A 27,567-nucleotide genomic window follows, 5' to 3' on the forward strand; every position below is an offset into this window, starting at 1 on the left:
AAAGAGATCATGAATAGGAATTGTTTTCATTAAAGTATATTTTGACTTGACTATGTGCCTTTTAAACATTACTACTTTCTGTTGTTTTTAAGTAAATGGGACTTTCTATTCGGAAATCATGTACATTCGTCTGTCTATATGTCTTCAATTTTTTTTAATATGATCCGTGAAATCAAACCAGTTAGTATTATTAGTACTAAAGATATGATTGTACCTGCTAAGACGTCAGTTAGAGTTTTGTCATCACCATCACCATCATCGTCATCACCATCAACATTACCAATGACACCATTTCTGGTAGTAATAGGGACTGTAATGTAAGCAGAAGCATTAGCGAAATCAATAGAAGCAGAGTGGACTACAGTAATATTAGTAGCAACTGTAGATGGGTTATAACGACTGTTACTAACGGTGGCAGTAGCAGAAGTAGAAGTAGAAGTTGCGATAGAATCAGAAGCAGAATCAGAAACACTGGCAGCAGTACTCGCAGTAGCAGCTTTAGTAGAATGAAAATAAGTTTTGATTCTCGTTAATGGGGTAGCGCTAGATCTAATAGTGTTAGCATCGATGCTAGTAGCAGTAGTAGTGTTGCTCATAGCAGCAGCAGCAGCAGTAGTAGTAGTAGTAGTAGCAGGGGTAGAAGTTGTGGGAGTGGTAGCGAGGGTAGTAGTAGCAGGGGTAGAAGTGGGGAGAGTGATAGAAATAGTAGAAAGAGAAGTTTTTTTTGTAGTGGGGGTCCTAGTTTTAGAATATGTAGAAGTTGTAGTAATTGTAGGTGTAGGCATTACGTCAGTAGCCGTTGAATGTTTTGTAGTCGCAGTAGTAGTAGTAGTAGTAGTTGCTGCTGCTGTTGGTTTTGTTGTAGTATTGTTGACGGCTGTGGATGTAAATACAATTTTCTAAAAAAAGGGGGGCGGGCAAAAGGTATTCAACAAAATACAATTTCATTAAATAGGAGAAAAAAACTGTAAAAAAAAAAATTCAAAAATAACACGAATGAGATTGGAATGAATACGTTTTAATGCGTTTATATGAAGGTATAACTACCTTTGATAGTATACTTTAATATACTTCTAATGAATTCTTCATTAATATTCATAATAACATTAAATTTGAGCGACAGACCATGAAGCAACACCATCAGGATTTTCTTTGAGGGCTTTCAGTATGACACGGCTGGGATTGAAACCCATACATGGTGAAAACAAATATGTACTGTATTAAAGAATTACCTACCTTCCACACAAGGCTGGTCGTTGACCAGGATGCCCCGCACGTCGCCGTGAAGGTCATCGCAGCGGGCACCCTTTCCATCGATGTACTGAAATAACATCTTAATATTAACTATGGATTTTAATAATTTCATTATTTGTGAATCATATTAAAAATATACAATAATCGTAACCTTGTTTAAAGTAATGCACATACATATTGCAATGACTAATTTCTACTATATCACATTTTTACTCAATTAACTTTAAAATTATCTATAGACGGTTGCTATAAGAATGTTTTAAAACGCTTGTCAAACAATCCAATCTCAAACAAATTTTCAACATGCATAATAAATTGGAAATTATGGAGCTTGCACTTACTTTCAGCTTTGGAAATCGCCATAGGTCAATTTCCAGTCTGTCACCCTTACCCAACAGACGGATAAGGGTGACAGACGGGTGGGGGGCCCCTCGCAGGTATGTGTATGAGGTACCCCCACCTGGCTTGCACACTATTTGCCTTGGACTGGTGGTACACTGACCACCGTTTACTATGTGTGTTGAATAACAGTTGGAAATGGAAACAAAGATCAAGAAGCTGGCAAGCAACATCTTCGTCCAAGGTTTCGAGTAGAATGAAACAAAATCACAACATAATCCCAAACCCGCCAAAAATCTCATAAGTATTTCGTGCCCATCGTGGGAGAGACACCTTTGATCTTGCTAACATGTGGAATTATTGTGTAACTATGTTACCGCTGACACTCTTTTCACGTGAAGTGACATTGTTCACCCATATACGCCTGGTTTCTATCCATGTTATGATTTCAGTGCCCTTTGCAAATTTGATTAATTGGATAGAGGTGAAAATTATTGACCTATTGCTGATTCACACAGATACATGTTTTCATAAAAGCGATATTGTATATCATCACGTTGAATTGTTATGTACACAAGACTTATTGTGCTTTCTCCAGTAATGAAAACGTCATATCATAAAACCGTAACAGATTAGTTCAATGTTTGTTTGAAATCGACATCAACGAATGGTTAGCATCTATAGCAACGAACACGTTTATATCGATAGAATTCACAAAAAGTCTAGAAAATTTGACTTGTCAAAATTATCAACAAATAAAATTGTAAGGGAACAACCTACCAAGATTTTCGAGAAAAAAAACCCCTCTAATTTCCTGATACTTATTTCTTGACTTTGAAAAATTTAATTGTAGTGTCCCTGAGAGATGATAAAATGTTTTTTGGAACTTTGAAATGCAATATGTTATGTTTGAGACACAGGTCGTGAGCTACTGTAACTTTTAAAGGTTAAAGGGACAGTAACAGGTTTTTCATGGGTCATAATTAATTAAAAAATGAATTTTAGCAATAGAAACATACCACTAAAAGAAATAAAAGCAAACGTATAAGGTGACCATAAAAATAAGCGTTTAGGGCACAGGAACAGATGACCAACTCCAAATAAATAACTTAAAATGACCAACGTAGTGCTTTACTAAGGGGAGCTTGATGTGGTCTTACTTTACATGTGTGAAAAATTTTTTAAATAATGGCTCAAAGGAATTAGTTTGATATCAGACGAGTTTTAGGGTTACTGTAGATCATTTCTATTGACCAAAAAAAAATGGGGTGTCAAAATTTTGGGTTAAAAAAGTGCCACTGTCCCTTTAATGTTTACTTTTAGGAAACGGAAACAAAATATGAAAAAGGAAAAAATGTTTTTTCTACTTACGTTAGTTGAGATGTTGATAAGTGATCCTGAAAGCTTCGATTGACTGATTTGCATTGATCTCTGCCTGCCCTCTGTAGAGCAATTCCACCATTTCTTTCATCTCCGAAACATCGAACATGAAGATGGTGTTCGAGTCTCTGACTTGAATAGACAGCGATCCTTGTGCTGCTCTGTCGAAGCTGAACAGGGTGTTGTCTACAATATATGTTAGGAGCGCACACAAGTTTAGAGGTGGAGAAACGCCTGTGTACAAATGTAACTCGTCCAAAAAGTACACTAAAATGTCGATGAGTTTACTTGTCAGGTTATAATTAAGTATGACGTCAGTTTGGGAATTATTCCCAAATTGTAATCGGAAATGTGTTCTCGTCGGGTTGAATATCAGTTGGAAAGACATGATCAGTATTACTTCCAAAAATCCAATTATGGGAGAGAAGAGATCGGGTAAATTTTAAAGCTATATAAAGCTATGTGTTGAGTGTAACCATTTTGATAGTATAGACGCATAATATTATCTGGCTAGCAGAGGTTCTTGAAACACGTGTATTACGAGGTGATATATGGTCCTACGGTATCGAGGGGGTTAACTCGAAGGGGAACTTTCTCACGCCTTTTGCAAAATACCTCAACGCTTTTTATGTAATGTTTTGATCAAAGTGCGGATGTTTTGAGTCATCTCTTTCCTATAAACTATAAACTTTGTGTTACAAAAAGGTAACCGGGACAGGTTTAACTTATTATCTAGTTGCATGCGTTTTTTAAAGAAAATTCAATGTAGAAAGGTTAACAAGTTCTCAACATTATCCATTTCTTGTAATAATATTGATATTATGGGTGTGTGATGTTTTCATTTCTCTCCATAGTGTTTGTCGAGACCCGCAGGTGTCCAGAGAACTCACTCACTCCGTGACTTTCCAGTGCATGCATTTACTCAACCCGAAAACAAGAAACAATCGCCCGAACGCATCCATACATGTTAAGTAGGGTCTGAAAGGGTGCGATCTCTCTCGCCTGCTACGTTTTGGCGTGCTGTACACAAGCGGTTGGGAACAGTTCCTTCACTGTGAGTTTCCAGTGCATTTTACGTAACCCGAAAACAAGAAACAATCGCTCAAACGCATCCATACATGTTAAGTAGGGTCTGAAAGGGTGCGATCTCTCTCGCCTGCTACGTTTTGGCGTGCTGTACACAAGCGGTTGGGAACAGTTCCTTCACCAGTAAGTGCGCTATCGATGCACAAACGGTACTTAGATGTGTATATGTTCACAAAGAGTGAATCAAGGATTTTCCCAACTTTGTACAAGTTGAAAAATAGTCTTCTCAACGCCATGTTAGTGTATTTCCACCCGAATTCCCTTACTGACTGAATGTTACCAGAAAGCAATGAGGCTCTCCACCACTGACTTTTTTTAAAATTTAATATTTTACTCAATTGTCAAGACTTGTCTTTTGAGTAGTGTCGCTTGGTTGGCATAATATTTAAAATAACATCTTTGTAATGGTGAGGCATTGATTTTTCCCATTCTCCATACGACGTAATATTTACTTTATGTATCAGTCAAAAGCTCAAAAGCGTTTACTCACTGGGAGTAGTGAGGCTCTTCACCACTAAATTCAACATTCGCAATTCAGTATTTTAACCTGTGCACGATGTTATCACTCATTGACTCACTGGGAGCAGTGAGGCTCATCACAACTAAATTCAACATTTACAATTTAGAATTTTCACTCAACATATGTTCGATGTTATCACTGTTAACAATTACAGCAACAACTAAATACAACAGAAGAAAACAAAACAAAAACAAAACAAAAAGTCTATTTTCATTGCTTAAGTTATTTTTTATTTCATGATTGCTTTTTTTCCCCCCTCAAAGCTTGAAAGAGTACAACGATGCATCTTAGAGTTATGATATTTTAGAATATTTCCAATTGTTTATTAAAGTTAGTTTTTCCAGGAACTCCGCGACCCGCTTTACTCTTCACATGCAGTCTTTTATACACCGTTTTGCCACTGGTGCTCTTGTCGCTGCTTGGGTTGCGTTCATTGGTCCTTCTGATGAAATGTTTAGGCATGCGTAGACTGCGCAACACTTTGCGAAATTCAGTGAATCCGATAGGACTCTTTGACCTGGCAGGATTGAGAATCATGAAGCGAATCAGTTTCACAAGGTTTGCGTGTTTCACCCATTGTCCATCCGCTGACACAAATTCCAAATCTTGATTCACTTTGAGGTTATTTGACTCAATGTTCTGTTTGAGAAATAGCCACAATCTCATTAACTTTCCTACAGTTTTTGCAGAAGCAATGTCTTTCAGGAGTTGATCAGGAACACGAAGGAGAAAGTAGTCACTTTTGCTGCTGATGTCACCATTTGATTTCTCTGTTCCTTCGTCCGTGGAGGACATGACATCATTCTGTATCGTCTCCTCGTTCTTCTCTGTCACTGTCGAGCGAGCTGGTGGTGCTTTCATCGTCGTCGCCGTCTGTGTCTGAGTCTGTGTCCTCTCTGTCGTCGAGGGCGACTCTTGATCTGACATCAGTCTCTGATAGGTCTCTCTGGACAGCAGAACCATAGGCTTGCTCATGATTGCGTCTGTCTTGCTCGAGCAATGCTCTAATGCACGTACGTAGGACGTTGTGGTGTGTGACTAACAGCCTCCGTTTTTCACGAGCCCCTACCTTCTTGCTTCCCAATGTCCGAATGAGATTCTTGTGTCTTTGCAATCGTATTTTGTCAGAGTCAGAGAGGGGAATGTTTCCCCTCAATATGTTGTAGATCAAGGTGATAATCGCCTTGAATTGTTCACCCGAGAGATGAGCCAGCAAGGCCTTTCTTTGTTTGGTGTTCACGTCCTCCAGTGAATAGAGAAATGTCCTCTGCTTCCTCAGGAGGTCTGCTGTCATAATGTCTTTTTACTAGTCAGATGCAATGAAGAGATCCAGGGACAGATTGTCACAGATGAATTTCTTTACGAACAACGACAAAGTGCTTGGGGCTTCCCCAGCGGTCTGGAATGTCGATTCCCCTGCTTTCTATGTGATGTTTGAGATTGTCAAATGCCTGCGATTCGCTGGCAAACCAGGTCTCACACTGAAGCAATGTCACCTCTGCTTCTCCTCCAGGTGGGTTAGCTACTACGAGCCAGGAGTATTGCTTCTTATCCATTGCACGGTCAGCGCACAACTGATTGGTGTCAACGTCTATCGACTGTTTAGAACTATTTAGGCAAGTACACAGTGCATGCCTTGTTGTCCCCTGGAAATATATTAGTGCGTAGTCGTCCGTAATGTTCGTCGGCATGTGGAGATGCATCCACGACGAGGTAACCATATTTTCGCTCGGCTACTGCATCTCGAAATGCCTCTGCAAAATATTTTGCCTGTCTGGAAATATCTGCGATGCCAAAATTTTATATTCGTGAGCGGACCTTGGGTTGGACATCAAAACGAAATGATGCGTATTCAGGGAAATTGTTCTGTTGCATTCGCCCTTTGGGTAGGCCGACTGCTGGATGTTGATGACTGAAATACCGAGATGGTGCGACAGCGTAGTGTAAAGATTTAAATACACCTGATTCTTGCACACTTCTTGCATGTAATCGTCGAGCACCAGTAAGCACCTGTTGTCAGATTCCAAAGCATACGACCTCAGTTCCTCCTCCGTGGGAAGCGTATCTTGAAAGCGAATGTTGGGGACAGTTTTTTTCTAAATCTCCGTACACTTCCGGTTGGTACACTACAAAGCAGAAGATTATGAGTTGGGGTGGTGGTTCAAACATGAATTTCGCCTCTTTCAGCAATGTGGCTGACCATCTCGTCTTACCACTGGAGGACCCGCCCACAATCGAAATCGTAGTTGGTGTTTTAAAAGGCAAAAGACACTTGGTATCCCCCATCGTAGCCTGCCTACACTCTCGGCTTTGTCTCAAAGAATGAATCTGACTTCCTTCAAGGGAGTGAATTTATACAGTGAGAAGATCAATGATTAAGCTTGACGTCACTAGCGGTCTTGTCTCCTCACCCTTTTTAAAAAAATCTGTCTTGAATTAATCATTAACCATTTAAAATAACTGTGGACAGAGATAAAAACTTGTTGTCAAAGAGTAAAATTTGTTTTAAAATTCACAAATATGTTTTCTTTGTACAAAATTTGTATAAACAGAAACAAACAAACAAAACAAAGGAGTTTTCTACATTTTCTAAAATTATTTCATGTTTCCTTTTTTTTTTTTTTCTAGTACATGGTATTCAAATCAAAGCTTTAAAAATTACGAAGAACAATACAACAGCAAAAGTAGGCTAAAGAATATAAAAATAAATAGGTTATGAGTAAATACAGTTAATATGTGTATGTCAACTAACATTGAAGATAAGAGCAGATGCTGAGTAGCGTTGTACTGTTAGTGCAATATTTGAAATAGTGGTACATGCTTTCGAAACGCGCCTCTAGCGGTCTCTCACTTGCTCGCTTTCATCTTCTCTTGAAAGTTATCTCCCTTTGACCACAACACATTTTGACGAAAGCGGAATCGAAGATAAGAAGAGAATGGGTCAATGCTGGGGGAGAAGTAAGGAAGACAGGGATGAAATAAATGAAAGGTTGCAAAGATGTGAGGACAGACTTGATGGTGTTTCGCGAGATCTGCGAAGCATTTTCAGTCAAATCGAATGCCCGCGGCACTGCTCATATGAAGTTCGTATGGACCGGGTGGAGAGCGACGTGCGAAGGCTCAAGGCGCGCCCTCCTCCCCTGCCGCCGAGGAGAAGAGTCTTCACCGATGCTAGCAGCGATGATGTGATGTGGTATCCTACCACCCCCGCCAACACCAACACCACCACCACCCCCGCCAACACCACCACCACCACCGCCACCCCAACATTGTTGGCCCCTCACCCCTCGCCAATTCCATTGTCAGACAACGAGGACTATGTCCCCATGAATTAAAAAAAATGTGAAATAAAATTTCATTTTCACTGAATTATGAAAGTTTGTTCTTTTTTAAGTTTATTTAGACTAGAAATTGTTGAATTGTTGAATCGTTGAACGTTTAAAAAGTGAATAAAATATACACACTCCTCCTCCTTTTTTTTTTTTTTTTTTTTTTTTTTTTAAGTATTAATTTCATTTTGGGGAGAGAAAAAAAAAAATTGTTATCCAAAAAATAAAAATCTGATACCAAAATTTTCAAATTGCACGTCAATAGAAAATGTTCACCAAAGTTCAACGGATCATTATTCCAGTTTTTAAAAAACAGTAGACAGAAAAAAAATTGCTGTCAAGAAATAAAACTTGTTTTCCAAATTCACAATTTTGTTTTCATTTTTTCAAAATTTGTTTTCATTCTTCAAAAATTTGTTTCACTCATTTGAATTGATCATAATCCATTTTTAAAAAAACTGTAAGCAGAAAAAAAATTGTTGTCAAGAAATAAAACTTGTTTTCCAAATTCACAAATTTGTTTTCATTTTTCAAAATTTGTTTTCATTCTTCAAAATTTGTAAACCAAAAACAAACAAAAAGGAGTTGTCTTAATTAGTTTTAATTGTTGTGTGTGTGTGTGTGTGTGTGTGTGTGTGTGTGTGTGTGTGTGTTTGGTTTTTATCTTGAACATTGTGTTCTATTCAAAGCTTAAAAAAATTACAAAGAACAACCATCACTATCTATAAAGTTGTGAAACAAAAAACACACGAAAGACTTTTCTACATTTTCTTTTTATTTATCACTTTTCTTCTGCATAAAGTTCATAACCAGAAGGGTATACATCTAAATGGTATGTCAGAGAATAGTGCATGGATATTTATAATATTAATATAACTACATGAATAAAACATATTTTCTTTACATTGAAGCTAAGAAGAGCAGGCATTAGTAGATAGGGATCTACAATGAGTACAATATTTGAAATAGCGACACATTTTTTTCGATATAAAATCATCATTCCACAGCAAGTCATGAGGATTAAAATGATGGACAATCTCGTTCAAACTTAAGTTGTCTTTGAACTTGTGCAATAAATAATACAAGCAATACAAGCCACAAATGTCCGAATCAATGGATTGCAATCGTTGACCGTTGTGTGTGTAAGAAGCCACGTGTGATTTTAGATATTGATGAAAGTCAGTAATCACTGGTTCCGCGAGACTGTCAAAAAGTTCTGCATTATTCCCTTCGATGACCATGGCGATCCAGTGACGTCCTCGCTTTTGCCTCGGCTCCGTGTTGACGACGAAACCCACGCCTCGAGCGCGCAGACTCCACGGGATAGAGGATGGTAAGTTATTTTTGGCGTACACGCCCAACACGTGTCTCCGTAAGGTGGGATCGCATTGCACAGCGCACCATAGCTCGGATGCCTTCATCTAAAGATCTTAAAGTACTTAGCTACTGCTTTCCAGTTACTTGACGAAGACGTTGCGGGCTTGATCAATCTCGATGAGAGAGTTTCTCTGAGTCAAGACGATGCAGCTCAGCGTTGATGAAAGAGCCGATTTGAACTCCAGCTCCAGTCTCACGTCTCCGGTCTTCACCAAGTTGAGATACTCCGAATCGACACAAATCTTGTCCAGGTCAAAGACGAACAGGGCATTTCCCAAGAGAAATTCCGTCCTGGTGATTGCGTTTCCTTTGTCTTGGTTCCACACGTTCATACCGTCCAACATGCTTACATAGGTGGCGACATCGTCCGCTCGGCTTGGCTGACCAGGAACACTGCCTCCGTTGACGTAGAGGGTGATCTTTTTCACCATGGACGATTTGAAGTTGAACGGATTGCCGGTGTAGCTGCCGTTCAGGCTGGCACTTTCCACCAGTCCGACGATGTACCTGCTGGCCACGGGACTCGAGAGGTTGTCGATGGTGTGACTTTGCTCCGTGCTCGGAATGCTGGTGACCTTGACCTCGCTTTTGACATAGGGATACAACGCGTTGGAAGTCTTAAACAGAGAATCATGAGCCATGAGGAGGGCCGGGTTGACCTTGACTTTGCACACTTGAAGGTAGGCGTCCAAAAGCTGCACTTTGAACTGGTGGGTGGTCACGTCGCTCATCAGACAAAATTTGGGGTCCGATCTGTACATTTTCACGGTCATGTCCACCCCCGTTGACCAGGTGACGATTCATTTCGAAGACGTCTTCGAAGAGGGGACCGCACAGGGTCAGTTCTTTGCTTTGCTCTATGAAACCAGCGCGTGTCATCATTCCACTGTTGAGGGATCCCGTGACACTGCTGCTTTCCAGGTCGCGGTCGCTCTCGGCGTAGTCCTTGTAGAACAGTTGCGTGGTCAGCTGGGTTTGTTTGGCTTCTGCACCGTAACCGAGCAGCGCTTTCATCATACTCTTATAGGGATAATAGTTGTTGGTCGACGACACCAACTCGTTCTGCAAGTAGACCGACACCTGGGAAAACAACGTCTGCATAAACAAGTTCACCGGAGCCACGTTTTCCTCCACAGCCAAGTCCGTATTCCCCGTCGGCTTGAGTGACTTTGACCTTGAGGTGAAGACGGGTGCGTTTCAGGTCGATGTAGTCGGCTCCGGAATTGGACACTTTAAACTCCAGCGGGGTCGTGTCGTTGATTTGGCTTATCGGTCTATTTTGAATAAAGTAATGGCTCTGGACTGACGACTGATAGGGCGGTAGAGTAAATACGTTGAGAGCCTCGGGAACCAGTTCCTCGAAGTCACCTTCCTTTATCAGAGACATGACGATGGGAAACAACTGTTCGTTAGCTGAAGATATCGTCTTCTCGCACGGGAGTGCACTTGAGCGCTTTGGTAGTCTTGGTGGGAACAATGGAGGAAGTGTTCTCGGTTCGACGAATCTTCTTCGTTGTGACGCACCTTCCTCCGGCCTTGCGTTTTATAGCTTTGGTTCTCTTGTCTTTGGCTCCGGCTCTGTCGACCTCGCTTTGTGATTCCGACGTCATGCGCAAGGTGACCTCTGTGGTGGGCTGCTTAGGTTGTTGCCCTGCTTGATGTCTCACCACCGGAATCACCATCCTTTTGGCTTTCCCGTAAAGCAGGTTGGACGTTTTCTTCACGTGTTTGTTGTCAAAGTAATGTTTGAACTTGCTATAGTCGGGTACGTACAGCGGACGGGTTTCCATGACGATGCTAAAAATCACTCGGCGAAAGGATATCGTCTCAAGTGAAGTGTGGCATAGGTCTCCTCAGACAAGAATGAAGCGCTGTCAGGATTGTCACTTCTTAAATACAGTTCGATGTTGTCCGTCTCCTTCAGTTTGACGCGCATGCACATTTCGGTGCCAAAACTGTAGGCAGGACCCTGTCTCAGATCGATGCGTCTCAGCAAGCTCAGCTGCGTTTCTCCCACCAACGAAGTATCACAAAGATTTGACAAAACATCCACATAGGGATGTTGGACCTTACTCATATCTACTTGTCCAAAGTTCAATTCCATTAAAGATACTACCCAGAAACCAGAAAAAGTTAACCTTTGGTTGAGTTTAACACGAAAATGATAGGGTGTGTTCCCTGGAAAGAATGTGGATTTGGAGTCTGAACTCTTCAGGAAAACATACTTCTCCATTGTTGATCCAATTTGTTTTCTATTGTGTGTCTGTTGTTTCACACTTCTTTCAGTTCGCTTTCATCCACATAGGAGTCATACTTTTTAGGCCATCCTAGCCAACGCACCAAAGCATAGGTCTTTCCTTTCACCTTTTTCCTTTTCAAGACCTTCTCTACTTGCCAGAGCACGTCTGCTGCCTTGTTGACTTTCTTTAGCTCATTTGCATAAAAGGATCCTGTCAGAGGTTCGTCGTGGAAATCTTTCAGTTTGTATTGAGCAAAACCCTGTTTCTTGTAACGTCTAGCCACTTTAAACAGCTCCTCCGTCCACTTGAGGTCAAACACTGTGCTAAACGGTCTTCTCAGATATGAGATGCGAACCAGATCACCTACTTTAAATAGATATCTCTTGGCTTTAGGTTTGCTGATGTTCATACTTGTGCTGGTACTGTTGATTTTCTTCCTTATGGGTTTCAGGTAGACATGGTCCCAGACTTTTACCTGGTTCTCTTTGGTCACTTGAGCCGGAGACAGTTCAGGCAACGAAGAATGTAGTGTATGGTTGTAGTTGTACACCAATTTGGGAAGAATGTTGACATAGCGTTTTGTGTTATTATGCGTCATGTAGCGAGTGATCAACGATTTCAATGTCCTGTTGAATCGTTCCACGTAATTGCTTTTGATATTTTCATTGCGTGCAATGGTGTGAGTGATGTTCTCTTTTTCTAGAAATTCTCTAAAGATTCCTTTGAATTCACTGCCTGCATCTGTTCTCACTTTTCGAGGTTTCCTTTCTTTGATTATTTGTTTGAAGGCCTTGAGGACAGTGTCAGGTCTCTTGTTGACCAGCGGAAGTACGAATGCATATCGTGATAGAATGTCCACGGTCACCAACAAGTATCTCACATTTTCATTGAATTTTGTGTACCGAGACATATCAGCTAAATCCACGTCAAACATTTCATTTAAAGAATTCACTCTCACATTCATCCTTTTGAAGCGATATACAGGAGGTCTATGTAAGCTGTAGGCATCTTGGTTATTGACAAAACGGTTAACTCGTCGTAAGGATGCTTTGGATTCACCCTTGTCTAGGAGCACATTGCGCAGCTTTGCAGGACCATAGTAAGCCCCTGGTTTCTCTGGGTTAAAATAATATTCCTCCAAAGCCTTGTCAGAGGAAGCAGTACCAATCCTACTGTTATGAGGATTCATTTTTAAATGACAGAAATCCAAAATATAATATCAAGATATAGAGAAAGAAAATGGTTGAAAATGAAAGACAACAAGAATAACTAAGTTTTGAATTTTCAAATTTTATTTCAGCTATGTTTACATGCTCATTTGCAATTTCAACATTTTCACTACTCGGACTTTTAATCCTTCAGCCCACGTGGATGTCTTAAACTGGGTATCACAATAGTCCTTGCACCGATAAGGAACCAAATTGAAGTCTCTCACTTCTTTCAATACTGGGTCCTCCAACATCAGCTGTCTCCAGTTTTCCTGAACCTCTCCCTCGTCCACATCTGACAGCGCCATCTTGAAATACTTCTCCACCATTTCTTCTTCAGACATTTTGCAGGTGTGTACTCGTTCGCCTTCGGAATCGAACATACATCCAAAGCAAAGTTCACGAGACAGTTGTTTCACTCTCTTTGTAACGTGAATGCAATAGCATAGAGTCAAAAGGTCCTCCACGAGTTTCATTTTCTCTGCCATGGCGACCTCATCTGCAGACAGTGCCCATCTCGACTTTTTAACGATGACTCGTCTGGTAACATTGTAGTCGTCTTGGAACTTTCTCTTGGCATCTTTCACACATTCCTGACGATTTTGAAACCACTCATGAGATTGTGTAATGACTGCTTCATTTAGAGTGTGAGGCATTTTCATGACTTGTTTCCAAGAGTAAAACGTAGATTTTTCTTCCCTGTTAAAAAAAAAAATCGTATAGAATAAAAACTTAACTATAATGGAAAACGGGAATAAGATGGATGAATCCTAGAACAAATGACTGCTGTCTTGATATCATTAAGGTCGAATTGTAAGCAATTGACAAACTCACAAACCTTGTAGACATGTTGCGCTATGATTTCTGACACAACTTCTCAGACTGATCGCAGATGACTGAATGATGAATGTATGTGCAAACATGAAGTTTGCACCAACATGTGTGTTTTGAATTCATTGGACAATAGACTTTACCACGTGAATTCTAAATCAACAAACATGATTGGATATGTTCACTTAAAGGGCCCATATTTGGATACTGTCCTCTCATTGGATGTTTTTAAGAAACCCGTTTTTGTCTGCATTGGTGTTAGATAGTTGTCATGTGTTTACCTGTGCTTATTTGCATGTAAGACTTCATTTTTTCCTACTAAAAATAAATAACAACATAAAAAATAAGATTTATACAATTTATTAGACTCATTTCTTCTTTTCATCATCATCATCATCATCATCATCATCATCATCATCATCATCATCATTGACATCATGGACAACAACTCCTCATTGGTGATTTTGCAATGATTTGAGTCATATGACACATTCAAAAGTTATTCATATACAATAGATTCACAAATATATAAGCAATAGTTTGTGGAATAAAAAAGACAGAAAAAAAACCCAGCATGCACTTCTTTGATTTAAAAAATTCATTAATTCAATCATTCATTCATTCATTCATTTTTGCCTTAAGTCTTAAGACAAGTTCGCATCTTCTTTCATGAAGATGACGAATGATGTCATCGTGACCAATATCTGGCACTGGGAGTCCAGTTGGCCCCATTTTATTTACAGTTCTTTCAAGAATAAGTTCATGTGGAACTTCAATAAGGGCGTCATCATAGTAAAAGTCAACACGATCGTCATTGTCCATCATCAGGCACTGGTGTTGCACTTGAGATGGGTGGTTAATTTCACACCCATAGCAATGTTCATTACACAATCGCTGAACCCTGACTTGAAGTTCGTCAAGATAGAATGACTCTAAAACACCATAAAACAATAGATTTGGATTTTGCATGTTATCATTTGTAGATATTGCTGATGGTGTAGATGAAATTGGTGCTGCAGGTGTTGCTAATGTTGCAGACTCTGCTGACGCAACAGATGTTGAGGGGGCAGCACGTCTCTGATGCAATGTTATGTCTTCTTCTATTGTAGATATAACATAAGGACCTTGTAGTGAAGGAACCCTTCTGTTCACTTGACCTCTCAGGACCACCAGCAAACATCGAGCTCCTGCCAGGTAGGCTGCACCCTGACTTGACCTTAGTCTGCTCCCTTGTCATATCATACGGCCATGGACTCCAGTGATCCTATACCGGTATCTGAATTGGTTTAGACTCATCCTGTGAAGAACAAGCAGAAAAACAACAATAAATGTTAAAAAATTGATTTGGTCCCATTTTTCCCCCATCATCTTTCTTTTGGTTTTACAAATTTTGATCATGCAAAGCAAATGTTTTAATTTTTGGTAACAATTTTCAAATGTTGGTAACAATTTTTAAATTTTGGTAACAATTTTTTAAATTTTGGTAACAATTTTTTAATTTTAGTGACAATTATGTATTTGGAGAGAATTTTTATTTGAAAAAAGACTGTAAATGATAATTCAAATTAAATATATAAAATTTGAGTATGCAAAGCATTTTTTTGGTTTTTCAAGATGCAAACTATTGGAAAATACCTTCTTTGTTCTTTTCGTTTTCTGGGGAACGTGTTGTGACCCAATGGGTTGCGTTGGAGTTTTCAATCCATGGTCTCATTATTGTTTGCTAGACACACATGATACGACTATATGAGTCAGAATTTGTTTTTTAGGATTTTTATTTCAAGAATTTCTGACGGGAAACAAATGTTAGAGGGGATTAAAACCGTAAGGTCGACTTTCCAACCCATTCGGGAGGAGATAACGTTTATCATCTTGAGGTGTTAAGGTCAATTTGGTCACTTTGTCTGTGTAAAGGGTGTTGTGAAGAGAACGAATCTGATGATAAGAGCCAAAACTTTGTTTGCGTTTGAAAAGACAATCTTTGAACATTTGGTGACGAAGATGTTTTTTCTTGAAGGCTTCCTTCACACCTTTGGCAGTGCATTTTTCCACCTTTTCACTTGGAGTTTTGTCAAAAATGAAGCTGTAGTTTTTTGCACGAAGTCCCACAAATTCTCTTATCTGTTTTGATCCTACCTCATTTTTCATCAAACCTATCGCTTTGTGTCTATCCATGGAGTGAAGGTCATGACCTGGAGGGTAGTTGGATGTGTCAAACAGGTGACATTTAGCAAGCAAAAAGTCTTCAGGGTCACGAAGAGAACCGCCCACTGGGGACCAGATCTGATAAAATAGACTATCGGTGTCCGTCATGCAAACTCGGACATGGTTGCTGCTGTATTCCTTTAGCATTACATTGTAATGAAAATCGTAAAGAAGTCTTTTAGCGTGTTCCAGGATAGTGAAGCCCACCGAGACATTTTGATTCAGAGTGACAGACACTCTTTCCATGCTCACCACAACCAAGTTTTCAGAAAATATGTTGACACTTTTAAAATTTGGTTTTGCTGTGTATTTTCTCAACCTTTCCTCGGTCGTGATAAGTTCAATTTGCTTGTAATTTCGTACATTTTGCAATTGTTTTCCATACACAGCATTTGACAGGAGTTTAAACAAGTCTTTGGAAAAATTGTCAGTAGCTTCTTTTCGTTTCTTCGTGTTGAAGTCGATGTATGACTCCATCCATTTTGATTGAGAAAATTTCAAAACTCGGTGTACTTTTTTCAATTTCAAACCTAGCTGTAGATACTGTTGCAAAGTTCCGAAATAAGAGACATAGTTTTGTTTATCTTTCAGGGTTGAAAAAAGTTTGGTCCCAGTGGCCGGCTTTTTTTCGTTCTTTTTTCCTAACATACCTAACTCTGCAAGCAAGTCTTTGTGATAGGGCGAAAATTCTTCGAAGGGTATGCTTTCTTTGGTGGGTGCGAGAGGTAAACTCTGATGCATGACATGAAGGTGACGTGGATATTCCAAATCACACTCCACAATGTAACCCACATCACCTTCAGGGTCAAGTTTCAACCAATCAATATTATCTATTTCCGTTTCGTCTACCCATTCAAACTGTCCTAGTGGTAAAGGGCAACTCATGGCTGCACCATACAAATTGTTTATGTCATAATACAACAGGTATGATTCTGGTTTGGAAGGGTCAAAATCATGCATATGTTTGTTGTTGGCTTGGGCATATCTGTGATTGATGCTAGCCACGCCCCCTCTAATGGCATTGGAGACAAAGTTGTACTGGTCAGGTTCGGTCATGAGGTCTAGTTTCACGCCTGTCATCAAGAGACAGGCATCCATAGCCATGCCTGGTAAAGTAAAGTACTGGCAAGGGTCGAGCCTGTAGTAGCTCAAGCACATGTCTCGAAAAGCCTCAAAGACATCGGTCAGAATAAGAGTGTCGACCGCAACGTACAACTCCATAAACTCTCTAACAGACGAAATTTTGAAAGTCATCCAAATGTCATGAGCAAAGTCGTAATCCTCTTTGGAAATAGTGTCCTCGGACAAAGACGAATAAAACTCATCACGACTTGGTAATTTTGTCTCCTCCAATTTGTCAAAGCTGTCCACATATTCGTAACAATAGGGCAGTTTTCGAGTCAACATATCCACATGATGGGGATAGTTTTTTGTCAAATAGACAAACTCTCCTTGACCTTTGCTTTTCAAATTTTCTGCCAAAGTTTGCAAGCTGGTATTCAAAAATTTGAAACTGTCCAAAAAACGCAAATGGTCAATTTGAAACATGATAAAGTGTTCTGAATTTTGACCTATGCAAGTCAGCTTGCGATCAGTGAACAGTTCTGCGGCTTGAAGAATCAAATGGTTGTCATACCTCGAACCATTGTGACAAATCACATTCACGAAGGAAGATTCTTTGTAATTGACATTGCAATGATTGTGGCAGAGACCTCTGACTCGACCTGTCAAATGATCATGATCTATGTGCCGCTGATTTGGAGATACAACTTTTTCACAAAGATAGCAAAGGTTTTTTGAATCTAAATCTGCTTTCTCCTCAGGAGTCAGCTTCATTGGAACTGGATTGTTTAAAATCTCCATGATTTGATCATAATCATCTAACAGATGTGTCATGAAATGATTGGTGGCATCTTCCCCGCTATAAGTTCGAATAGGAAAAGAGTACAGGTCGGGTTCCCTGCACACGATTTGATAACTGTAACCACAAGGAATGTGCTCTTGGACGTGACAACTTTTCCTCTCTCCCTCATTTTCATGTAAAGGAGTCAATACAGACTCAAAATCTGCATAGATAACAAAAGGGACCTTATTCATCTTGGAATACTGTCCCAATCCAAATTCCCGAACAGCTCTCTCTGGTTTGGGCATTTTAATTCGTTGTGCTTTGTCATGACAGTAAGGATAATGCTTTACCAACCTCTCTTCAGAGCTAAAGGTCCACAAGCACTTTCGACAAATGAATTTGCTGTGACGATCGTCAGATTTCCTGACTAAAGCTTGTAAACTTGTGATCAATACATAATGAGACAATGGACACTGGTTGTCTTCCTCTACTTCTTGAGTTAAGAGTAACAGATCAATCTGACGTTCCTTTGGAAGATGGGTCATATCTGTACTAATCCGCAAAGGGAAGACTACACAATCCTGATGCTCATCCTCATCTACACCATACACATTGATACTCAGATTGTTTGCTTTTTCAAATTTGGAGATTTGCCTGAGAGGCATGGGAAATTCAAAACCAGTCAAATCCAACTCTACAACTTTGTCTCTGTAGTGACTCACTTGCTCTCTGACCAAGTTAGAGGCAACAGGGAACAGATGAGCCAAAATACTGTAAACAAAACACATGTCATCATCTGTGTTTTTGATGTTTACAAGACAACGTTTGTTCGCTAATGATGAGGGTAAGGGTAAATATGAACTTCCGTTAAAAGGTTGAAATTTGACCACAGATAATTTGACACTCAATACCTTCTCAAAGTTTAAATTTGAACTTTCTCCTTCGTAATTATCCATCAGTTGCATGATGGTATTGATGCCTTCCACATACTTTTCATCCAAATTGTCACCTTCTGTTACTGCTGTCATTTTGTATCTGAAGTAGGGCTCAGTAAAGGAAGTTGAGCCATCTGCATTGGTTTTACTAAATATAAATTGAGCGCAAAGGCCCCACTTTATGGAGCGTTTACTTTCAATTTCCGACTCCAAGTGTTCTATGACTTCGGGTTGAATTTTCACAAGATAGTAATAGGGATCAATACCATCATAACCCTCTGGGATGAAGTCGAATTCTCTCACATTCCCTTTCAAGGCCTGTCTAGAACACGATTTTTCATTATTTTTCTTTCTCCTCTTACTGCTGCTACTGCTACTACTGGCTCCAGCACCACTTTGTTCTCCAAAATGTGTTTGTCTTTTATGTTTTGCGAGGGCTTTGGCAGAGGAAAAGGTTTCTGAACATGTGGGACAAGAATATTTAGAGAGGGAATCATTGTGTTGGCTTTTCATGTGTCTCTTTAAATTATCATTCCTAAGAAATATTCTGGAACAATATTCACAAGTGAATATAGTGCAAGATGGACCACAGTTCTTTTGATGTCTAAGAAGACAATATTTGCTACTATACTGTTTTTGACAAAACTCACAAGTGAATGAATTTATTTTGGATGGAGAAGACATTTCACGTTTAGTCTAGCAAACAAAATTCATAATGTTTGTAAGTGTTCTGAAACAAATAACAGAAAGAGAAATAGAATAAAAGATAGAGAACTGTTAAAATAAAAATGCTTTCATATAACTCTTTTGTATTTCTATTGGGGAAAGTTTTGGAAGGAGTGACAGATTCTATTGGCTATTTCATCATTGGTTGATATCCTTAGCGCCTCTATCAATTGTTGGAAATTGCTATGTCTCATTAGAAATGGCATAAGTTGACGATTTGTTTCAATCCTATTCTTTTGGTTTAAAAGCAATCTGAAGTCGTCAAAACGTGCAAACGTTAACATTCTTTTTTCGAACAAGAAATCCAGAAAGAGTGAGGTTTCCAAATTTTCTATTATATACGTCCAATTATCTTGGATGCTGTTTAATTCTAAAAGATTCATCTTAGCTGTCTAGCAAACAGTGTCAATGTGTTGACAATGATTCTGTAACAAACAAACAAACAAAATATCTTCTAAAAACATTCTTTTTTTTTAGATATTAAATGTAAAACTGATATGGAAATAAATGTAAACAAGAAACACAAACTTACCTTGTTAAAGTGAAACTGATTCCTCAAAATTTCCAACACAAGAAAACAGAAAGTTTGATCGCTGTGTAAAACTGAAGACAAGTAAGGATGGAACCTGAGTGAGGCTTAGATGATAAATCCAAAGCTTTATATAGACAGTGATTTTATTCATAAATGGTATTTGGCTAAATAGATACAGTCTGTGGAATGAAGACCATACAGTTTCATATCTCACACCCTATGGACACAGCTGTGTTAGATTGACACAGGTGCATGGGTTGTACAATAAGCCAAACCCATATTGACACACGTGCCTTGAGAACAATACTCATTCACTTCATAACCCCACACCCATATTGACACAGGTGTCCTGAGAACAATACCCATTCAACTCCTGCCCTTTTTTCTTTTTATTTACCCATTCAAATTCACAACTCTGCCGTTTTATTGACACAGGTGCTTCTAATATAATACCCATTCAAACCGGGAAGACCCGCCCTTTATTGAAATAGATACAGTCTGTGGAATGAAGACCATACAGTTTCATATCTCACACCCTATGGACACAGCTGTGTTAGATTGACACAGGTGCATGGGTTGTACAATAAGCCAAACCCATATTGACACAGGTGTCCTGAGAACAATACTCATTCACTCCATAACCCACACCCATATTGACACAGGTGCCCTGAAAACATTACCCATTCAACTCCTGTCCTTTTTTTTATTAAATAGAATCAACAGCTGTTCAGCTCTCTGTTGACTTTAGAACAATACCCATACAATACACTGTTGACACAACTCACCAAGTACACTGATGACGTCATCAATGACCTCATTCCATTGTTCAAACGAGGTTATTAGGTACATTTGTGGTTTGAGGTTTTTTATTCATCATTTATTCCCTACTACCAAGCCTTCCGGATTAATTCTATCGTGTCAGCGCAGAAACGTACAATACCTTCATCGAGAAGGATATGTGTACAAGACCATCGTGAAAATAGAACTGCCAGAAGAGGATAATGCCAGCTTGACAATTAGGGGAAGTTTGTTCCCAAAACTAACATCCATTACAGGAGGAACTGTAGCTTGCGGTGATGTGTTAGATCCCATAAACCCTATCATCATCAACGGTATTCCATGCGGTAAGTAATAGTACATAGATGCGAATATTATACTTGCTCGATTAAAATGTTGTTGACGGTATGCAAGTATCATTAGTAGAGAGTTATCTCCCTTACCCTTTACAATAATGGATGAAACTGCGCGACGATAAAGTAAAATGCTAATGTCAGCCATGACATTGTTGATGAAAATATATCATAATTTCTGTATTTTACGTGTTGAAGGAAGGAAGGATATATTACGATTCTTTGACGAAACGGTGAGTAATATTGTAATGAATGTGAAGAATTCTTTACACGGTTACTCTGGGAGGATTTACACATATACCTCTGCTTATACAGACACCACTGGAACCACCTTGACATCGTTGACAGCCGCCACCGCCACCGTCAGTAAGCCCACCAAAGTGTCAGCAGCGATCGCTACCACCACCACAAACCCAAAGACCACACCCACCACTACCAGTGCCAGTGCTGCCACTACTGCCAGTGCTGCTACCGTCACACGGAGAACAACAACTTCTAACACAGAGAGACTACCAACCACTACTACTTCAATCAACATGCCTACCGGGATAGTAAGAGAGTTGAACACAGGCGCACCATCTTCTCTACCGAAAACGTCATCATCATCAACATTGTCGTCGTCATCGATGCTATCTACTTTGGTCAACAAGATCAATGGTAACCTATCATATGCCATCTCAATATTGTTATTTTGTTTGTCTAACTGTTATCATACTGCTAAGTTATGTGTTCCAAAAACATGTAAGTCGATGGTTAACATGTTTATCTCATCACGAATCAACAATCTAACATTTTCTATGAATGTAACAGTTATAAACTATAGGATACTGCCAGTAACTCTGTGTGTGTGTGTGTGTGTGTGTGTGTGTGTGTGTGTGTGTGCGTGCGCGCGCGCATGTGTACGTGCGTATGTGTTTGTCACTGTGATTCATTCTAGGATATATGTTTTCAGATATTTTCATGGAGATGATTGCGGTCGTCATTCTCGTCATTTGCAGTATGGTCCTTCACGTCCTCATTTGGTTACATAAAAGATGTACAACTGCATGTCGTTCACCACCAACATCATCGCGGACATCGACTTCTAGGTTTTCATCACCTGCTTCTGATTCACACTCGGCCGAACACATCCCCCTACAGACCTTTTCGTCTACAGCATCTACGATTCTGATGTCGCCCTCAACATCTCAAGGACATACACCACCATCACCACCACCACCACCAGCACCACAAGCAGAAGCAGCACAAGAACACACTCTGGTATCAGTACATTTACCCCCACCAAGTGTTTCATCCACCCCACAGACATCTTCCACTCGACATGCCATGCGACAATATCAAGATCAAGTCATCGATCACCCTATTATACAAGGTCAAAGAAAGCAATCCGCTTTACTGACGTATAATGAAGTGGGAAAAGAAACTTTGGACGGATTAAAACTCGGACTACTCATTAAAACTCGGACTAGACTACTCATTAAAACTCGGGACTACTCAGTAACTGTGATCAGTGACGATGTGATTTTTTGTCTATTTTATTGTTTTGTTTTTTGGGTTTGTTTTGTTGTTTTACCTTACATGTATATCGTACAACTATAATAATAATAATAATAACGAATCTTGGCTGTCATGGGTGATGCGGAGAGTGTGATTGTAATTTTGGAAATTTTGATGTTTTTTATTTTTTAAAAATATGTATGTTCCTTTGGTTTTTTTTTGGTTTTTGTTTTTTTTTACCTTACATATATATCGTCAACTATAATAATAATAACGAATCTTGGCGATCAAGGGTGATGTGGAGATTGTAATTTTTGAAATTTTTGAAACGATGTTTTTTTAATTTTTGATTATATGTATGTTCCTTTGGGTTTTGCTGTTTTGTTTGGTTTTTTAAAAAAAAATTATTATTTTTTTTTACCTTACACGTGCATTGCACAACTATAATAATAATAATAATAATGAATCTTGACGATCAAGGGTGATGCGGATATTTATTTTGGAAATTGTTTTTTATATAACTGAGGTAATTTACTGTATGCTATACAAGACTCAGTTCAAATCAAAGGTGCTGTGATTATTATATGTTGATTTTTATATATTAAATCGTTTTTGTAATGCTCTGTGATTGTTTTGTCTTTATTTCAAATGTCACCTGAACCAAAGCTTCAAGATGTTGTAAAGAGTATTATTATTATTTATTGTTGTAAGCTAGAAACTTTGCCAGCTTTATTTTGTATTATTCACAATCATCATGGTGTGAGAGGAGATAAATAGATGATGTAGTTGGTACTGAACAACATCTTGAAGGTATGGTCCAGGGGAGATAATTTGCAAATAATATCTGTTCACCGACATGACAGTCATATTGCTTCAATGCGAGCTCATCCAAACAACTCGCACATCTAGGAACAACACATACACACAAATGAAATGTTTTACTAGCTTTTTATTCCGACACTAGTGATTTACACAAAACACTACATAATTTATAACTACATCATATAATCGTCACATTCACCAGCTAACGTGAAATAGGTTACTTAAAGGATTCTAGTTGCCTTGATTTCCTTGTTCCAGGCACACCACATTTTACTTTACTGCGAACGAACATAGTTTTTGGTTTGTTCTCGGTAGGTAATTTTCGTTTTTGCTGACCTTTTCCTACTTGTGAGAAAAAGGTCTGTGATCCGGGCAGTTGTTTCAGGAGTAATAGGAAAGTTTGCAAGTCATCACTGTTCGAATCATTTCTGTGTAGCACAAACTGCCGAATGCAGTCAATCACATTAGAATGTGACATAGGTCGTCCGTGTTCATCCAACCATTCGAGGTTAGCGTTCCAGTTAATGCGACCAAGTTCTTTTTGTTGGTTGAGATATTGCCATAGCGACACTAATTTTCCCTTTTGTTCGTTCGTCTGGACGTGATGTAAAAGTGGATCTAAAACATCGGGACAGTGTAGGGTTGGATGCCTAGTTGTTGCATTCCCTCCTCCCATTTGCGGTACATGCGGCGAGACGGTGTTATTGTGGATGAACCCATCACGCTCCACGGCTGCTGTCGCGGTTGTAGTGTTGGCTACTGGAGTCTGCTCCCGGTGCGGGATAGGGGCTGGTGGGAGTTTCGGAACTGGAGGGGGGTTGGCTTCCATCTTCGGAGGAGGAGGATGGATCAGGCGATGGTACGTCTCGCGAGATAACAGGATCATAGGTTTCGTCATTGTCCGACTGATAGAAATATTGATCCAGTGCTTGAACACAAGGTGGTAATATAAAGTGAAAGGAAACCAGCAACTCCTTTTTAGCCTTGTATCCTCCTCGTTTGCTGGCTAGTAACAGAATGATCTTTCTGCACCGATACAGGATCTTTTTCTCGTGATCTGTCACGGGAATGTAACCGATGATGATGTTATGTAACAACGTGATGATCGCCTTAAACTGGGGTTTGGTTGGATGAGACAGTAATGTTTTACGCTGTAAGGGTTTAGACCGATTCAGTACGCGGAGAAATGTACGTGTTGTCTTCAATACACCGACTCATGGTGTGTAGCGAACCTTTTTGTAAACGTAGCATGTAGGTCCACCATATAAATTAGGTAGATCCACCCCTGTCCGCCAAGCTTGTCGAAGTGAGTTTACACACGATTCTTTCAATGAAAACCACTTAGAGCTCTTTTTTAAAACGATCTCTTCTCTCCGACTAGCTCTTATCGATATGATAGAGGGTGGTGGGTTACACACAATCTCCCAAAAGTAGACCTTGCTCATAGCACGGTTGCTGTAACACTGACCGAGCTATCCCATGCGGATCGCTTTTTATTTAGGAAAATAGACGGTGCAAAGTTCATTGGGTAAGATACCGGTGCGTAAGCGTCCGTATTCAGGGTCATTGTACGGTGAAGCGTCAACGACTAAGTAACCGTATTTCCTCCCTTCCACGGCATCCTTATAGGATTCCGAAAAATACTTGCTTTGACCTGGAAATATTTGCGAGGCTAAAATCTTGTATTCGTGCGCGGAACGGGGATTGCTCATCAAGACGAACATATGCGTATTCACACTTACAGTCCGTGAACACGGACCTTAAGGGTAGACGGACTATAGCAGATTGATTACTGTAATGCCTAGATGATGCGACAAGGTGGTGTACACGTTTAACATGAGTTTACTGGTACATATATCCATCATGAGATCGTCTAGCACGAGAATCATGTTTTTTGTGAGACTGATCGGACCACAAACGTAAATAGTTTTCGTTAGGCAAAGATTCGTGAAACTGAATGTTATCAATAGATTGCTGCATGTCGCCGTACAGATCCTGCCAGACCCCGTAACAATACACGATTAGGTTTGGTGGCTTATCAAAGACTGTACTGGCATTCTGTAACAACCGTTTCGTCCAATAGGTTTTCCCACTACACGTACCTCCGATCACGGACAAGGTGGTAGGTGTGACCAAAGAGAGCAAACATTTCTCGGACATAGTGTTTGTTCATAGAGTGTTAGTTAAACACTGATACAATCCGTCACTGGTGTGGGTTATTTATGCAGCTCTCGGTACGTGTGGCCGTTGTTGCTGTTGCCGTCTAACTGCTCTTTGGATAGCTCTTTGAGCTTCGTCTCTGACCTGTCTGACGTGTTCGTACTTGAATATAAACCGGATCAAGGGAGTATGGTTTAAAAGGGTTCGTTTAATGCTTATATTCGTCGTCTCGGGTCGAGCGATACGCCGTAACATTCTCAAATAATGGTTGTGAGGATGAGGCTGTAAGAAACGATGTTGCTCAACTCGTGTCACAGAGATGCGACCGTCGAGCATTCGCTTTACAATGGCTTTAGTACCTTTGATTTGTTCGTCATTCATGCGACGAATATCGCGCAAGGTTTCTTCGTAATCATTCAACGAAAGAAGTCTGAAAAACGTGTAATGTCTCAGAACGTATCTCACCATGTCTGATTCGTACGGTGTCACACCTGACATTGAAACGTAGTTGCGATACCTTGGTCTTAAATAATCATAAACCCATATAACCTTACATACATACATACAACCATCCATACATCCGTGCATACAATAGAGAAGTGAAACACAATAGACATTTTCTCTGGTTTTATTCACTCGTCTAACACTCTACAGGAAGAAAGATCGTGTTATATGGTAGAACACGTAAAGCAGTACTTGAAATAGTCGCAGATAAAGCGATTCACATAAGCATCATTGCGTGTTTTGTCTGTACAAAACATCTGTACGATATCACGTAAACTAGCTCTATTTCTACATTTCTGTATTGCGTAATATAAACAGTAGTATCCACAAGCACTCGAACTAGATTGCTGTAAAACAGTCGTATTGTATCGATAACTGTGAGAATGTCTCTTGACAAAGCCTTCAAATTCACGATGATAGTAACTGGGTTTCTGTCCGCAACTATCGAAAAACTTGCCGACTCCGCTCCCGTCAAAGTAGAAAGCAACCCAGTGTTGACCCTCGCCATGTGCTAGGTCCGTGTTAGCCACACACCCCCACGGTCTACCCTTGTAAGGTGTGGTGATGCTAACTAAGGTATCTCTCGCATACACACCCACCATGTGTGTACGGAGTCTGGGATCACTATGGATGGCACACTGTAACTGTTGTTTATACATTGACTACTTCAGAAACACGTTTCGGCTTTGGTCGATTTCGAGGAGAGCTGGAAATTTTGCCAGGGCGATGACGTTGAAGGTACTTGCGAGGGCTTGAGCAAACTGGACTTCTAATCTCAGATTACCTGACTTGACCAGGTTCAGATATTCCCCTCTGTCACCTTGGATGTCTTGCAGGTTAAACACGTACAAGGCATGACCAATGTGAAATTCCGTGCGGTCCAAGTTCAAACCTTTGTCTTTGTGCCATTCGTTATTCCAGTCGTACAGGTTGACATAAGCCTCGATGTCGTCCGACTCTAACGGACGTCCAGGTACACTGGTACCGTTCAAGTACAGTCCCATGCATTTAACGACGTTACCTTGGAAACAGAAGGGATTGACCGTGTACGATCCGTTCATCCCATCGGACCTCACCATGGCGACAATCAGTCGACTGGGAACTTCGTCTTGAAACATGGCGTCACAGTTAAAACTCAGACTGGACGAGGCGACCGAGGCCATCTTGACCACGGATCGTTCGTACGGGTACATGGCGTTACCTTTCTCGAACTGTTTGTTGTGGGCCAAGATGAGAGCGTCGTTGATTCTGAGTTTGCATACTTTCAGGTACACGTCTTGCAGTTCGACGGTGTAATCCTTATGGGTCTCTTCCGACATCAAGACAAAGGACGAGGTGGAACGAAACAGTTTGAGTCCCACGTCCCACCGGCATAGGGGTCCCCGGAATTAAACTCGTCCACGGTGATACACGAATCTTTGTAAAACAGTTGACTGGTCAGTTGGCTAGTCTGAGCATCTGTTCCATAGTCGAGGAGAGTTTCCATGAGAGCTTTGTATGGATAACCGCCATTGCTGGAACTGACCTGTTGACCTTGAAGGAACACGCTCACCTGACTCAACAAGCTTTGTAAAGTGAGGTTGACGGGTCCTACTTTTTCTTTATCGGCTGATGGTGTTTTGTTGGTATGAGTGACTTTCAGTTTG

The 27,567-nt window shown here is 40.0% G+C and overlaps 3 protein-coding genes and 1 long non-coding RNA gene across 4 annotated transcripts; 1 reads left to right on the forward strand and 3 right to left on the reverse strand.

Moving 5' to 3' along the window:
- Positions 1 to 9,365: 9,365 nt before the first annotated feature.
- Positions 9,366 to 10,046, reverse strand: LOC124278377 (uncharacterized protein F54H12.2-like). The gene has a single exon (XM_046714093.1). The coding sequence runs from the start codon at positions 10,044 to 10,046 to the stop codon at positions 9,366 to 9,368; it is 681 nt and encodes a 226-aa protein (XP_046570049.1).
- A 1,510-nt stretch (positions 10,047 to 11,556) lies between these two features.
- Positions 11,557 to 12,714, reverse strand: LOC124278378. Its single transcript, XM_046714094.1, has one exon. It carries the CDS (start codon positions 12,712 to 12,714, stop codon positions 11,557 to 11,559), a length of 1,158 nt encoding a protein of 385 aa, XP_046570050.1.
- Positions 12,715 to 15,370: 2,656 nt separating this feature from the next.
- On the reverse strand, positions 15,371 to 17,176 carry LOC124278380. Its single transcript, XM_046714095.1, has one exon. It carries the CDS (start codon positions 17,174 to 17,176, stop codon positions 15,371 to 15,373), a length of 1,806 nt encoding a protein of 601 aa, XP_046570051.1.
- Positions 17,177 to 20,941: 3,765 nt separating this feature from the next.
- LOC124278404 lies at positions 20,942 to 23,058 on the forward strand. The gene is made up of 3 exons (XR_006899080.1): positions 20,942 to 21,171; positions 21,254 to 21,595; positions 21,891 to 23,058. It is a non-coding gene; the product is annotated as an uncharacterized LOC124278404 (long non-coding RNA).
- The last annotated feature ends 4,509 nt before the right edge of the window (positions 23,059 to 27,567 follow it).

The sequence above is a fragment of the Haliotis rubra genome, unplaced genomic scaffold (genome assembly GCF_003918875.1).
Source record: "Haliotis rubra isolate DU_JTF1 unplaced genomic scaffold, ASM391887v1 Scf236, whole genome shotgun sequence".
Taxonomy (NCBI): Eukaryota; Metazoa; Mollusca; class Gastropoda; order Lepetellida; family Haliotidae; genus Haliotis; species Haliotis rubra.